The following is a 12,982-nucleotide window of genomic DNA, read 5'->3' as shown; positions in this document are numbered from 1 at the left end:
GAACACCAAATTTAAGTCTTTTAAGAATTAGATTCTAATTTTAAGAATGAGGAATAAGGAAATAGTAGTATAAATATATGCACAGGAGAAAACTGGTTGCCTACACAGGATGAAGAATCAGGCTGGCTACTTTAAATACTAGAACCAAAATGTTAGGACCAAGAATTCCACATCTAGCTTAGAAGTCATTTGTGTGAATGTGAAAGAAACACACTCAGGCCCAGTGCAGCAGGTCATGCCTGTAATCCCAGCACTTTAGGAGACCAAGGTAGGCAGATCACTTGAGCCCAGGAGCTCGAGACCAGTCTAGGCAATATGGCAAATCCCCATCTCTACAAAAAAATGCAAAAATTCACTGGATGTAGTAGTGCATGCCTGTAGTCCCAGCTACTCAGGCTACAGTGAGCCGTGATCACGCCAGTGCACTTCAGCCTGGGTGTCAGAGCGAGACCCTATCTCAAAAAAAAAAAGAAAAAAGACACTCTCAGATATAACAATAACTGAGAGAGTATACCACCATTATCCTTTCTGCAAATTTTTCTGAGATGTGCTCTTGCCAATTAAAAAGGAAATCTAAATGAAGAGTACAATTAAAACACTAATGGTGAGTAAGCTGGTTCAATAAATAATTAACTCTAAGTAGTAGCTAACTTGTATCTATCCCAGCACACTTCATTATGGAAGAGTGGTCTTATATTCACTACCCATTTATTTGCTTAGATGTATATATCAAAAGGTGTTTATGTTTCTTAATTGAAATGGGTATCATATGATATATGATGTATAAAATGATATGTAAATTATATCCCAGTAAAGCTGTTTTTCAAAAAAACATGTAAGTCATGGTTTTGACTTGGTTGTATGCATAATTTTCACTTAAAAAAAAATTTTTTTTTTGAGACAGAGTTTCGCTCTTGTCGCCCAGGCTGGAGTGCAGTGGCACGATCTTGGCTCACTACAACCTCCACCTCCCGGGTTCAAGCAATTCTCCTGCCTCAGCCTCCCAAGTAGCTGGGATTACAGGCATGTGCCACCACGCCTGGCTAATTTTTTGTATTTTTTTTTTTTTTTTAGTAGAGGCAGGATTTTACTATCTTGGCCAGGCTGGTCTTGAACTCCTGACCTCAGGTGATCCCCGGCCTCAGCCTCCCAAAGTGCTGGGATTACAGGTGTGAGCCACCATGCGCAGCCACTGTTTTTTAAAATGATTAAATCAAGATCAAGAAACATACTGTTCACCAACAGCTGTTGTCTATGAATAAATCTCTGTGTAGATTTTTTTAGGTATAATCTGTTTTATTCATGATGCACTGATATTATTGATTCCAGTGTACCTTTTTTAAAAAGTCATGACTTAAAAAATAAGTAGAAAAATCTCTTAAGGGTTTCAGTGATTAACAGACCGAATTTTATTGTGTATTTCTTCTGTTACTGTATTGATTCAAAGTCTACACGTCACTGGTATTTTTCTCACTCTGATGTGAAATGTCTGTTAGTATGTCCACAATAGCAAGTTCTCTCTTATGTGACATCCTTCAGTTCATTTGATAAAGGTTTTTTTCCAATAACTTGTTCTGGTTTTGTTTGTTTGTGAGTGTAATATTTATCATTAACTGTGTGACTGGTGTAATAAATCCCTTGGCAGTAGTTTGACTACCTGGTTTCCTTATAAGGGGTATAAATTCAAATTAATCCATTGTATGTTTGGCTCTTTAGCAACAAAATTAATCACTTTTATGCTAGAAAGCATTACTTAGTAGTTGTTCTGGAAAGACTCCTACAGGTCCCTAGGCTTTGTTTGAAAGAAAAACTGTGATATCTTCAGGCCACTGGTCTCCCCAAGTTTCTTTCTCTCTTTTTTAAAATTTTCGTGTATTTTTTGAGACGGGGTCTCACTCCCATCGCCCAGGCTGGAATGCAGTGGTGCAATCATGGCTAACTGCAGCCTCGACTCCCAGGCTCAGATGATTCTCCCGCCTCAGCCTCCCAAGTAGCTGGGACTACAGGCACACTGCACCACGGCTGGCTAATTTTTTGTATTTTTAGTAGAGATGGGGTTTTGCCATGTTGCCCAGGCTGGTCTTGAACTCCTGGTCTCAAGCAGTCCACCTACCACAGCTTCCCAAGGTGCTAGGATTATAGGTGTGAGCCACCACACCCAGTCTTCTGACCAGATTTCTTGACAGGTAGCTGAAAGCAAAAAATTGATGACTCAAATGAAAAATTTATTCATTATCTTAATTTTCTATTTATAACTTTAAATGTAAATGTAAATTTACAATTTAATTTGTAAATTTCTGCTCCTTTTGTGACATCACTCTTAAATGTAAATTTCTGCTCCTTTTGTGACATCACTCTTGTCCTTACACATACACATTTATATTCTATATTCACTGTATTGGAGTCCTGTTAATTTCAAAATTTATTGTGTTTTTATAAGTTGCATTATTTATGGTTCTATTTTCATTACTACTTTTAATTCTTTCATGACTCATGAACCATTTTTATTGCTTGGGGGTACGATAAAGCATACAACAAAAATGCAGACTTAGTAAATACAAACAGCACTCAGAAGACATAAAAATACATTAGCTGAGATGAACTGAATGTGGTCATGAATGTGAATGATACATGTCATTTTTGTAGAACTCTGACAACCTTTGGAATAATTATGTTCAATAAGACTACTGTAAAATTTCTGGGAAAATAATCTTGCCTTCCAAATTACTGAAAGATATGTAGTCTACACTTTGAAAATCTAACGGGTTAGAGGACCACTATGCACTACTGCTATTAAGTGTAATCAGTTGGCTAAAAGTATTAGATATCTTCAGAATGAGGATCTTTTTTGTTTTATAATAACTATATTTCCATGTTGCCTATGATAATTGAAGACTGTTCATTTGGAATTTATTTTGTTTGGATTTAAATGGGTAAAATTGTAATGGTACTTAGACTTACAAATTAATTTTTTTAAAAAATGTTAGCACCAAAATATTTACTGTCCTTTAGGTTTTTCATTGGTTCTTCATACTCTTTAACTGATTGAGCTATAGGTTTGCTTAAATAGAAAAAAAAAATGTTTTACTACTAGATGGGGAGTAGGAAGCATTGAGGAAGTCAAGAGGAAGGGGATCTGAAGTACTCCATCTTGGGCACATGTAAGTATCTTCTTGAATTCTGTAGGCATTTTAGGCCTACTGTTTCCTCTTTTTCTTCCTTTCCTCCTCCTCCCATAAATAAAAAGAAAATAATAAGGAACTTACCATTTGCAAACTTAAACAAGGTACTTTTTTAAAAGTATGCTTTTATTTGCATTTTATTGCCTGGAGCCTGTCTTATAGGCCCAGTCTCTGTCTCTGTCTCTCTCTCTCTTTTACTTGTACATTTACTGATTAAGTAGATTGTCAGCTATATTTATAGCAGTCTTTGACAGAGAATAAAGATATGTTTAGAGAATTTCAAATCATGTTTTCTTTCTCTTTTCTGATATGTGTTGGTCTTGTGCTACCATTCTCCCTATTATCTAAGGTCAAAAACCTTATCTTTGATTCTTTCACACTTTATATTGTCAGTGTTCCAAAACTTGATCAGTCTCTTCTTTATTTTCTGCACTGCTACATTTTGGTCCAGGTGCCCATATACTGTCTGAGATTACAATGGCTTAGTCAGACACATTGATTCTAGGTTCTCGCTCTTCTAATATTCCAGTTTATGTCTTAAAAATTACTTTTATTTAATGTTAGCATTCCTCTTTTATCTGCCCTATATCCTTAAATTTTAGGAAGTGTCTGGAACCTAATGCTGCCCTAACTAAGCAATCTTATTTTCTACTATTCTGCAACATGGGAGGGTAATTCTAATTCATTTGGTACTGCTCTTATGCCAGAAACTGTGCTAGGTACTTCATACGTATTACAAGTTTAAATCCTCAAAACTGCCTTGTACAGTTGATATTCCAATGTTCTTTTTAAATATTCTGAGATTCACAGAAGTTAATATAACTTGTTCAAAGTCACAATTAGCATGGGTGGAATAGGAATTTAAATTATCCATTTCTGTGATCTCCCAAAGCCTGTGTTTTTTCCACGTCTTTTTCTTGTAATGTTTAAAATTCACTTTTTGTCAGAATGACTTTCCTTAGTATCGCATAGTATATCTATTCTTAATATTGTAACATTAACATAATGTGGCTCTTTGTGCAGTTCTGTTTCTGCCTATCCAAATTGTATCTACATTTAAATACCAACGTAAAATTACGTTTGTTGTTGATCTTTTTCTCAACTTCTGTAGCTCTTTTAATGTCTTATTCTATTTCCTGTAGCTCATACATGTTAATCTTACATCCTCAACTGGGTAGGAATTCTTCAAGGGCAACCAAATTTAAGCTGCTTCTTTAAATTAAGCCCCATAGGCTTATTTTAAAGAAGCTTATTTTCTAGAGGGCACAGCCCCTAGAAAACTCTAAATGAATCCTTAGTGGCTGATTGATCATACAGTGAAATTTTTGGAAGATTTGTTCTAGTTTTTAAAAATTTAAATTTAAATCATTTTTGTCTACCTGCATTTTCTCGTATACTAGTTTATGTTAACAATTAAAAGGTAAATTTAAAGTCCGAACTACTATTAGAATCAGTTGCTGGGAGGGCCATATTTTTTTACTTTAAAATTTCGATGTCGTTCAGTTTTTATCAAGCTATTAGAATGAGCTGCCTTAATATTTAAATTCTGTGAGTTAATATGAAAAATAAAAATGACGTCTAACAAGACTTCCACTTCCTAACCTGTTCTGCCCACTACCTTATTTCTGGAATATCGTCAGACTATGTGACATATTAAAAATAATCTCAAATGCCCTTTCTATAATAATTAAATGCCATCAATAGGGATTAAAAGTTTATTGGCAAATTGAACCAACTTTGTTCAGAATAAACAAGTAGTTTTGTTACTTTTTCTTTTTTTGAGATGGAGTCCCACTCTGCCACCCAGTCTGGAGTGCAGTGGTGCGATCTCAGCCCACTGCAACCTCCACCTCTGGGTTCAAGCGATTCTCCTGCCTCAGCCTCCTGAGTAGCTGGAACTACAGGCATGCACCACCATGCCAGGCTGATTTTTTTTTTTTTTTTTTTTAGTAGAGACAGAGTTTCACCCTGTTGGCCAGGCTGTCTCAAACTCCTGACCTCAGGTGATCCCCCCACCTTGACCTCCTAAAGTACTGGGATTACAGGCATGAGCCACTGTGCCGGCCTAGTTTTGTTACTTTTTCTGTTAGGATGATTACTGTCCTTTAACTGTAGTGAAACATTTTGTATCAGTTTGCTATGAGGTTAGGTGGAGAAATTGATGTAAATTTCCTTTTATCTTATAACCATTGAATACCCATATACATAAGTGTATATAATAAGCCTAAAAGATTAATTTATTACTTTTTCTTGCTAATTTCTAGTTTAGATTAATTTTTCACTTCTTTTAAGTTATTCCATAAAGTATGTGTAATTTACACTGGGCTTAATCTGATTTTCTAGTCCTATATATCCTTACTTACCATTTTAATTCTAATTGTATTTTTCTGAGTTAGATTGTTTTTCTGTGTAAGCTTAATCATTTTTCCTCTCTTTTTATTGTATCAGCATAGGATTAGATGAGATGCTTTCAAAGGGATGACTTTGTTTAGAAATGTTTAGTTCATAGTGCCAGTATTAATATTTTTCTAGTTTTTAAGGTGCCTCTTTGAAACAGATCACTTCTTTTTGGAGTTGGTTTCTATTTTAGTTTAGATTTTTAAAAATTATTAAGCAACAGAAATAATTATGATTAACTTAGGTAAAAAGAAAACTTTTTTGAAGGATACTGAGTGATTCTCAGATTTGAATTAAAAACTAAATAATTAGGTCTTGGGAAAGCTGGAAACCAAGGAATTTGGGAGTGCTCAGAGGCATGAGCTAGTAGATGTCATTTTTTGACGGTTATCATCAGATAATTAAACTCCACCTGCTTTTTCTTTGTTCTCAAAATTCCTGGGAGAAAAAAAAGGAATTGGATCACTTGCCCCCACCTTTTGTCATTGGTGATGATAGCTTGGGTGTTTGTGTGGTATGGCAGTGCTTAGTGTACAGAATTGTGTGACTGGCTGTCCTGCTGAGACCATGGGACTTTGGAATGAATTGCAGTTATTTAAAGGAATGGAGGAAGGGATTCTGGATTGATTAAAAAAAAGAGATGCCCACTAAATTTATGCTTTTGTTACCCTGTACACATGGACACATACATGTATACAAATCCAGGATGTTTACACATGTCATGTTGCAACTGTCTTATATACAGCTGCAAACACACTCACCTATGCCCAGCAGTGGACAACCCAAAGTTCCATCCAACTACTGCAGCATTCTGTTTGGCAGTTAGGAAAAGTAAGTCCTGTAGAGATTAATTGGATTGGAGGATGGTGAAAGCTAGATTTTAAAAAGTTAGGTGAGCCGGGCACGGTGGCTCACGCCTGTAATCCCAGCACTTTGAGAGGCTGAGGCGGGTGGATCACGAGGTCAGGAGATCAAGACCATCCTGGCTAACACGGTGAAACCCCGTCTATACTAAAAATGCAAAAAAAAAAATTAGCCAGGCGTGGTGGCGGGAGCCTGTAGTCCCAGCTACTCGGGAGGCTGAGGCAGGAGAATGGCGTGAACCCAGGAGGCGGAGCTTGCAGTGAGACGAGATCGTGCCACAGCACTCCAGCCTGGGTGACTGAGCGAGACTCCGTCTCAGAAAAAAAAAAAAGTTAAGTGACATTGATTAGTGAAAAAGAGGAACAAATGTATATCGCAAAGAATCATTATTAGATGACTTAAAGCAACCATATAGTTTATCATTTTGAGAGTAAAAAGATGCACTATGAACAATTATTCTGTAACACCTGGCATATACCAGGACATTTGGCAACCTTATTCTGTACCTGTGGTTTTTTCTATATCCAGGAAGTGGTATACTGTGTTCAATAATGCTTATTGAGTTTTTTTTGTATTCTTATATTTTTGAGTAATAATCACTCATAATTTTTGGTGTCCTAAACTGCATGTTGCCTTTGACATCTATTATAGTGCCAATAATTTGGTAAGATTTTTTTTATTAAGGTAAAAAGTAAGATTATATCATATACAACAGATAATTAACAATGAAGAGGAGAAATGAAAATCTCAAAATTGGAAGTTTGTATTTTGATGTCTTCTATAGAGTATAGGCTTCCTAGTTTGGCATGGTTATATAACTTTGGAGAATCTATATTGTTTTTTAACATGTTTGCTTTCTTTTCCTCTATATATAGTAATGTGTGTGGTTATTTTGCTCGTGTGATGTAATGATACTGTCTGTTTATTGTGAAACTTTTTTTTTTTTTAGCTGACATCTGAAATGTTTGAAGCAGATCTTGAGAAGGCATTATTACTAAGTAAATTAGAATATGAAGAACACAAAAAGGTATTTACATACTTAATGATTTAGATATTTTAGAAGTTTAAGTGGTGAAGTTAAAATCAACCTATTTGAATTTTACATAAAATTTCTTCTATAAAGTTTATCCAAAAATTCATTACCGTAATAAAATATTACCAAGAAGTGTTTATAATAGGATTCCTTCTCAACTTTTGAGATAGAACAGAAACAGTTGGACTAAAGCTTTGTCTGGCGACTTGGAACGTTTAGTTAAGGAATTTCCCCACCCAAGATGAAGGGAAGAGAGAATAAAACTCACAACAGATGATTTTAATTTATTTTTATTATTATTTTTTCTTGGGACCGAGTCTCAGTCTGTTGCCCAGGCTGGAGTGCAGTGGCATGATCTCACCTCACTGCGACCTCCGCCTCCCAGGTTCAAGCAATTATCCCGCCTCAGCCTCCTGAGTAGCTGGGACTACAGGCGTGAGCCACCACACCCAGCTAAATTTTGTTTTTTAGTAGAGATGGGATTTCACCATGTTGGCCAGGCTGGTCTCGAACTCCTGAGCTCTGCTGATCCACCTGCCTTGGCCTCCCAAAGTGCTGGGAATACAGGCGTGAGCCACCGTGCCTGGCTGATTATTTTAATTTTAAATGAACATAGAAAATAAGTGGATTTAAAATTTTAATATGGGCTACTATAGTACACGGGCATTCTTTAAGAGACCTCTGCCAGAGATGCACTACAATCAAATAAAGTAGGAGGCCATTTCTGAAATTTTGGCCTTGAAAGCTCAGCATTTGTCACTGAACTTTGATATTAGGTTGTGTGCTGAAATGCATTCTATAGCTTGTTATTGTAGGAGGATTTGAGTAAAAAGAAGTGTTGGTTTCCTAAGTTGTGTGAGTATTCATTATATTAATATCATTTAACATTTTATTCTTTAACATTTATTGGGATTATTTTTTGGTTTATAAAATTTGTTCAAGCTGTGATTACTCAGTGGTTGATCTTAAATGGTCTCTGGTCATCCTTAAGACATTTTGGCCATGTCCTTGTACATTAGTGTCTTCATCCAAAATGAAAACAAGCAAATAATTAAAATTCACAGCAGCTACTCAGGAGGCTGAGACAGGAGGATTGCTTGAGGCCAGGAGTTTGAGACTAGCTTGGGTTAACACAGCAAGACCCTGTCTCTAAATATATGGTTTTTTAAAAATCAGCTAGGCATGGTGGTGTGAACCTGTATTCCCAGCCACTTGGGAGGCTGAGGTGGAAGAACCCCTTGAGCCCAGGAGTTAGAGGATGCAGTGAGCTATGATCATCCCACTGTACTCCTCCTGCCTGGGCAACAAAGGGAGATCCCATCTTAACAAAAAAATTCACAGCATTGCTTTTGCTAGTTATTGAACTTAGTTCCAGGGAAAAGGAAAAAAGTTGCTAATAAAGTGGGCTGTGTATATTATATGTGTTTCATTTCCATATCCCTCTTTCCGTTACCCCAAATGACGAAGAATGAACTATAACCATTATTGTTACATAGCCATTTAGACACAAAGCAGGAAAATTACAAAAATTGATACAGCTAGTTTTACTATGATTTAATCATTTAAATGGACTATCAGGTTACACTGGAGAAGTAATCCTGTTTTGCTCAATTAGGAGATAAAATTTATCAAATAGAATATTATACAAAGGTGACTTCTTGCTGTTAGATTTATGGATATATGTCTAGATTCTAAAGCTAGAAGGATTACCTGTATCCTAGAGGAGAAATAGAGTAAATAGTGTTGATAAAATGTCATACTCCCAGCCAGTGTTCTTTGCACAGTCATAGGTGTAATACTCAAAATCACTGATTTTAGCAGATAATAATGACTAAGAGAAGGGAGGAACTTCTTTTGTATGCAATGGGTAGTTCGATGGTATTGTATTGATGTGTAGTCATTGAGATAAAAGTCAATATTCAATAAAACAACTCTTAATACAATTGTTTTAGCCTAAGGATTTTTATAACAGATAACTAAAGTTTAGGATGGCATTTTCTTTTCTTTTCTTTTCTTTTTTTTTTTTTTTTTTTTTTTTTTGAGACAGAGTTTCACTCTTGTTGCCCAGGCTGGAGTGCAATGGCGCAATCTCGGCTCACTACAACCTCCGCCTCCCGTGTTCAAGCGATTCTTCTGCCTCAGCCTCCTGAGTAGCTGGGATTACAGGCATGCGCCACCACCCTGGCTAACTTTGTATTTTTAGTAGAGACGGGGTTTCTCCATGTTGGTCAGGCTGGTCTTGAACTCCTGACCTCAGGTGATCTGCCCACCTCTGCCTCCCAAAGTGCTCGGATTACAGGAGTGAGCCACCATGCCTGACTGAGATGGCATTTTCTGTTCTGTTCAGTCAGTTATTCACCAAATAATTATTGAATAGCCAAAATGTGCCCCTTGAGTGTAGTGGAGGGAGACATAGTGTATAGTATTGAAAGATGTATGTTCTCAGTGCAGTGGAAACTCAGAAAACTAGAAGGTTTTTCAGTGCCTTTAATGGGGATGGGTTTTAGGAAAGGATTCTTTAAAAAGAGTCTTATTAGATGTATTAGAAGTTCATGAGGTAGACAAGAGGAAAGTAGGCATTCTGAAGGAAGGAGTGGCAAGTATATAAGAAGTATACATGTGAAAGAATATAGCATATTTGAAAAACTGTCATATAAGGACCTAGAACTTCTGGAGATACAGCCAGAAGGATAGGACATAAATTACTTCATATACTAGGCAAGGAGACTGGGTTTTATACATCCATTGGCAGAAAGCTGTTTAATCGTTTTTTTTTTGAGACGTAGTCTCACTCTATTGCCCAGGCTGGAGTGCAGTGGTGTGATCTTGGCTCACTGCAAGCTCCGCCTCCCGGGTTCACGCCATTCTCCTGCCTCAGCTTCCCGAGTAGCTGGGACTACAGGCGCCTGCCATCGCGCCTGGCTAATTTTTTGTATTTTTGGTAGAGATGGGGTTTCACTATGTTAGCCAGGATGGTCTCGATCTCCTGACCTTGTGACCCACCGACTTCGGCCTCCCAAAGTGCTGGGGTTACAGGCGTGAGCCACCATGCCCAGCCCTAATCATTTTAACTTTTAGATTGATTTTGGGTTTTCATTTTAGAAACTCATGTGTAGCAGTGTAGAAGATGGATTGAGGAGCTAAAATTAGAGACTGTTGCAGTATCCAAGCAAAAGGGAGTTGGGGAAATGACTGAATGTACAAAGAACAGAGAATGAATTTAAGAGATCTTCAGGAGATAAGTTAAACAAGACCTAGTAATTAATTGGCTGTAAGGTGTGTAGGAGAGTAGGCAAGGATACTCTGAGGTTTCCAACTTAGACAGATGTGCAGATGGTGGCGGCATAACAAGGTACTTCATAAAGGATCGAGTGGGGAAGGCAGGGTGGTGAGATGGAAAGATAGAATATATTTCATGTGGAGATGCTTATTGAACATTCCAGTTCAGTTGTCTGTCTATAGAGAAATAATTAGTTTATTGGTAGAACTTTAAACTTTGAGATTGAAGAGCAGTGGGTATAAAGGTTAAATAGGTTAAGAGTGGGATAATGTGAACACCTGCTACGCTTTTGAGACGGTTGAGAAAAGAAGCCAGCAAAGGAAGCTTAGCAGTAGTCAGAAATGTATTAAGAAAACCAAGAGATGCTTGAAAAAAAAATGTGTTTTGGATTTGGCGATAAAGAGGAGGTTGACTTTAATTTTAGTGTCAGAGACCAGCAGAAGCCAGATTTCAGTGGGATGAGGCAGGAAATTGCTGATTATTGTCTTAAATTTGGTCTTGAAAGGAGGAAGGTAGCAACGAGGAGGGGGTTATAGACCAAGGTGTAACTTTTTTTGTTTTCATTTTAATGTTTAAGATGTAAGGGATTGAGTAAATGAATAAAGAGGTATCCCTTTATACAATTTGGCTGGCCTAAATTTTGGTTATTTGCCTTTAATTTTTTTAAAAAAATAAACTTTAAGAAACATATTACCTATTGGTGAGTTTATTTTACAGTTTGTAAACTGAACTTAATTATTGTTGGTAATTCTTTTTAGGAGTATGAAAATGCTGAAAATACTTCAACTCAGTCCAAAGTTATGAATAAAAAAGATAAAAGAAAGAATCATCAGGGAAAAGACAAACCTCTCACAGTATCACTAAAAGATTTTCATTCGGAAGGTAATATATATACAATGCTATTATGCTAAAAGAACTATTCTACATCTATTTTATATTTCAGTTGTAAATATCTTTATAATTTTTAAACAATAAGTAAAAGTTGTTCATGTATCATGTAGAATGTAAAAAATGTAAACCTGTGTCTTAGTTTGTTTTGTACTGCTGTAACAGAGTACCTGAGAATGGGTCATTTATAATGAAAGGAAGTTTATTGGCTCACAGTTCTGGAAGCTGGGAAGTCCAGTATCAAGATGCCAGCATCGGGTGAGGGCTTCTTGACAAGTCATCACATGGCAAGAGTGAGAGCAAAAGGGGGCCAAATTTGCCCTTTTATAACCAATCCCACCTGTGAGGGTGGAGCTCTGATGGCCTAATTACCTGTTAAAGATCCCACCTCTTAATATTGTTACAATGGCAATTAAATTTCTTCTTTTTTTTTAGATGGATTCTCACTCTGTAGCCCAAGCTGGAGTGCAGTGGTGCAATTGTGGCTCACTGCAACCTCTGCTTCTGTGACTCAAGCAATTCTTATGCCTCAGTCTCCTGAGTAGCTGGGACTACAGGCCTGTGCCACCACGCCCAGCTAGTCTTTTGTATTTTTTAGTAGAGACGAGGTTTCACCATCTTGCACAGAGTGGTCTCAAACTCCTCAGCTCAGGAGATCTGCCCGCCTTGGCCTCCCAAAGTGCTGGGATTACAGGTGTGAACCACCACACCTGGTGGCAATTAAATTTCAACATGAGTTTTGGAAGGGACAAAACTGTTGGGAAATAAACTAAAACCATTTGGGGTTTTAAAGTAATTTAAAATCAGTCATTAAAACCCCATAAAACTTTAGTAAGAATTTATCTTTTTGTATTTTTGAGTTTGTCTCTGTTCTAAAACTTACTGAAAATAAAAATTGACATTTGTAGTTTGAGTCATCTTGAAACATATTATTTTCCTTATACATGAACTGATTTTGCTTACACTAAGCCAGGAATAATGTTTTCATATTTCAGCCATTATTGGTCAATGTCTTCAAGTTATCTGGAACTGCATCTTAAAAAATTAAAATACAAATTTTAGGACAAGACTTATTACCAGAAAAGTGTTTATAATATCATTTGTATTTTTTATCAAATGGAGAAGACAGAAGGAATTTTACTATCCACTAAACTTTTGAAGAAAAACCACAAAGCACATTATTTTTAATGTGGGAAATGTTAAAAAATACTTAGCCTGTGCCGTACAGTATGGTAGCTGCTATTCATGTGTGGCAATTTAAGTAAAAATTAAAATGAAAATGTAGCTTCTTAATTGCACTAGCCATATTTCAAGTGCTCAGTAGTCACATATGACTAG

At 36.6% G+C, this 12,982-nt stretch overlaps 1 protein-coding gene across 3 annotated transcripts in view; it reads left to right on the top strand.

Moving 5' to 3' along the window:
- GKAP1 (G kinase anchoring protein 1) overlaps positions 1-12,982 on the top strand; it is an 81,718-nt gene that overhangs the window by 20,317 nt on the left and 48,419 nt on the right. For all 3 annotated transcript variants that reach the window (XM_050761671.1, XM_050761673.1, XM_050761672.1), the window contains exons 5-6: positions 7,393-7,470; positions 11,515-11,638. In XM_050761671.1, coding sequence (XP_050617628.1) covers positions 7,393-7,470; positions 11,515-11,638 — 202 coding nt within the window. The remainder of the gene's footprint in view (positions 1-7,392; positions 7,471-11,514; positions 11,639-12,982) is intronic.

Source organism: Macaca thibetana, chromosome 15, assembly GCF_024542745.1.
Source record: "Macaca thibetana thibetana isolate TM-01 chromosome 15, ASM2454274v1, whole genome shotgun sequence".
Taxonomy (NCBI): Eukaryota; Metazoa; Chordata; class Mammalia; order Primates; family Cercopithecidae; genus Macaca; species Macaca thibetana.
The sequence above is the reverse complement of the archived record's forward strand: the minus strand, read 5'-3'. Positions and strand labels throughout refer to the sequence as shown.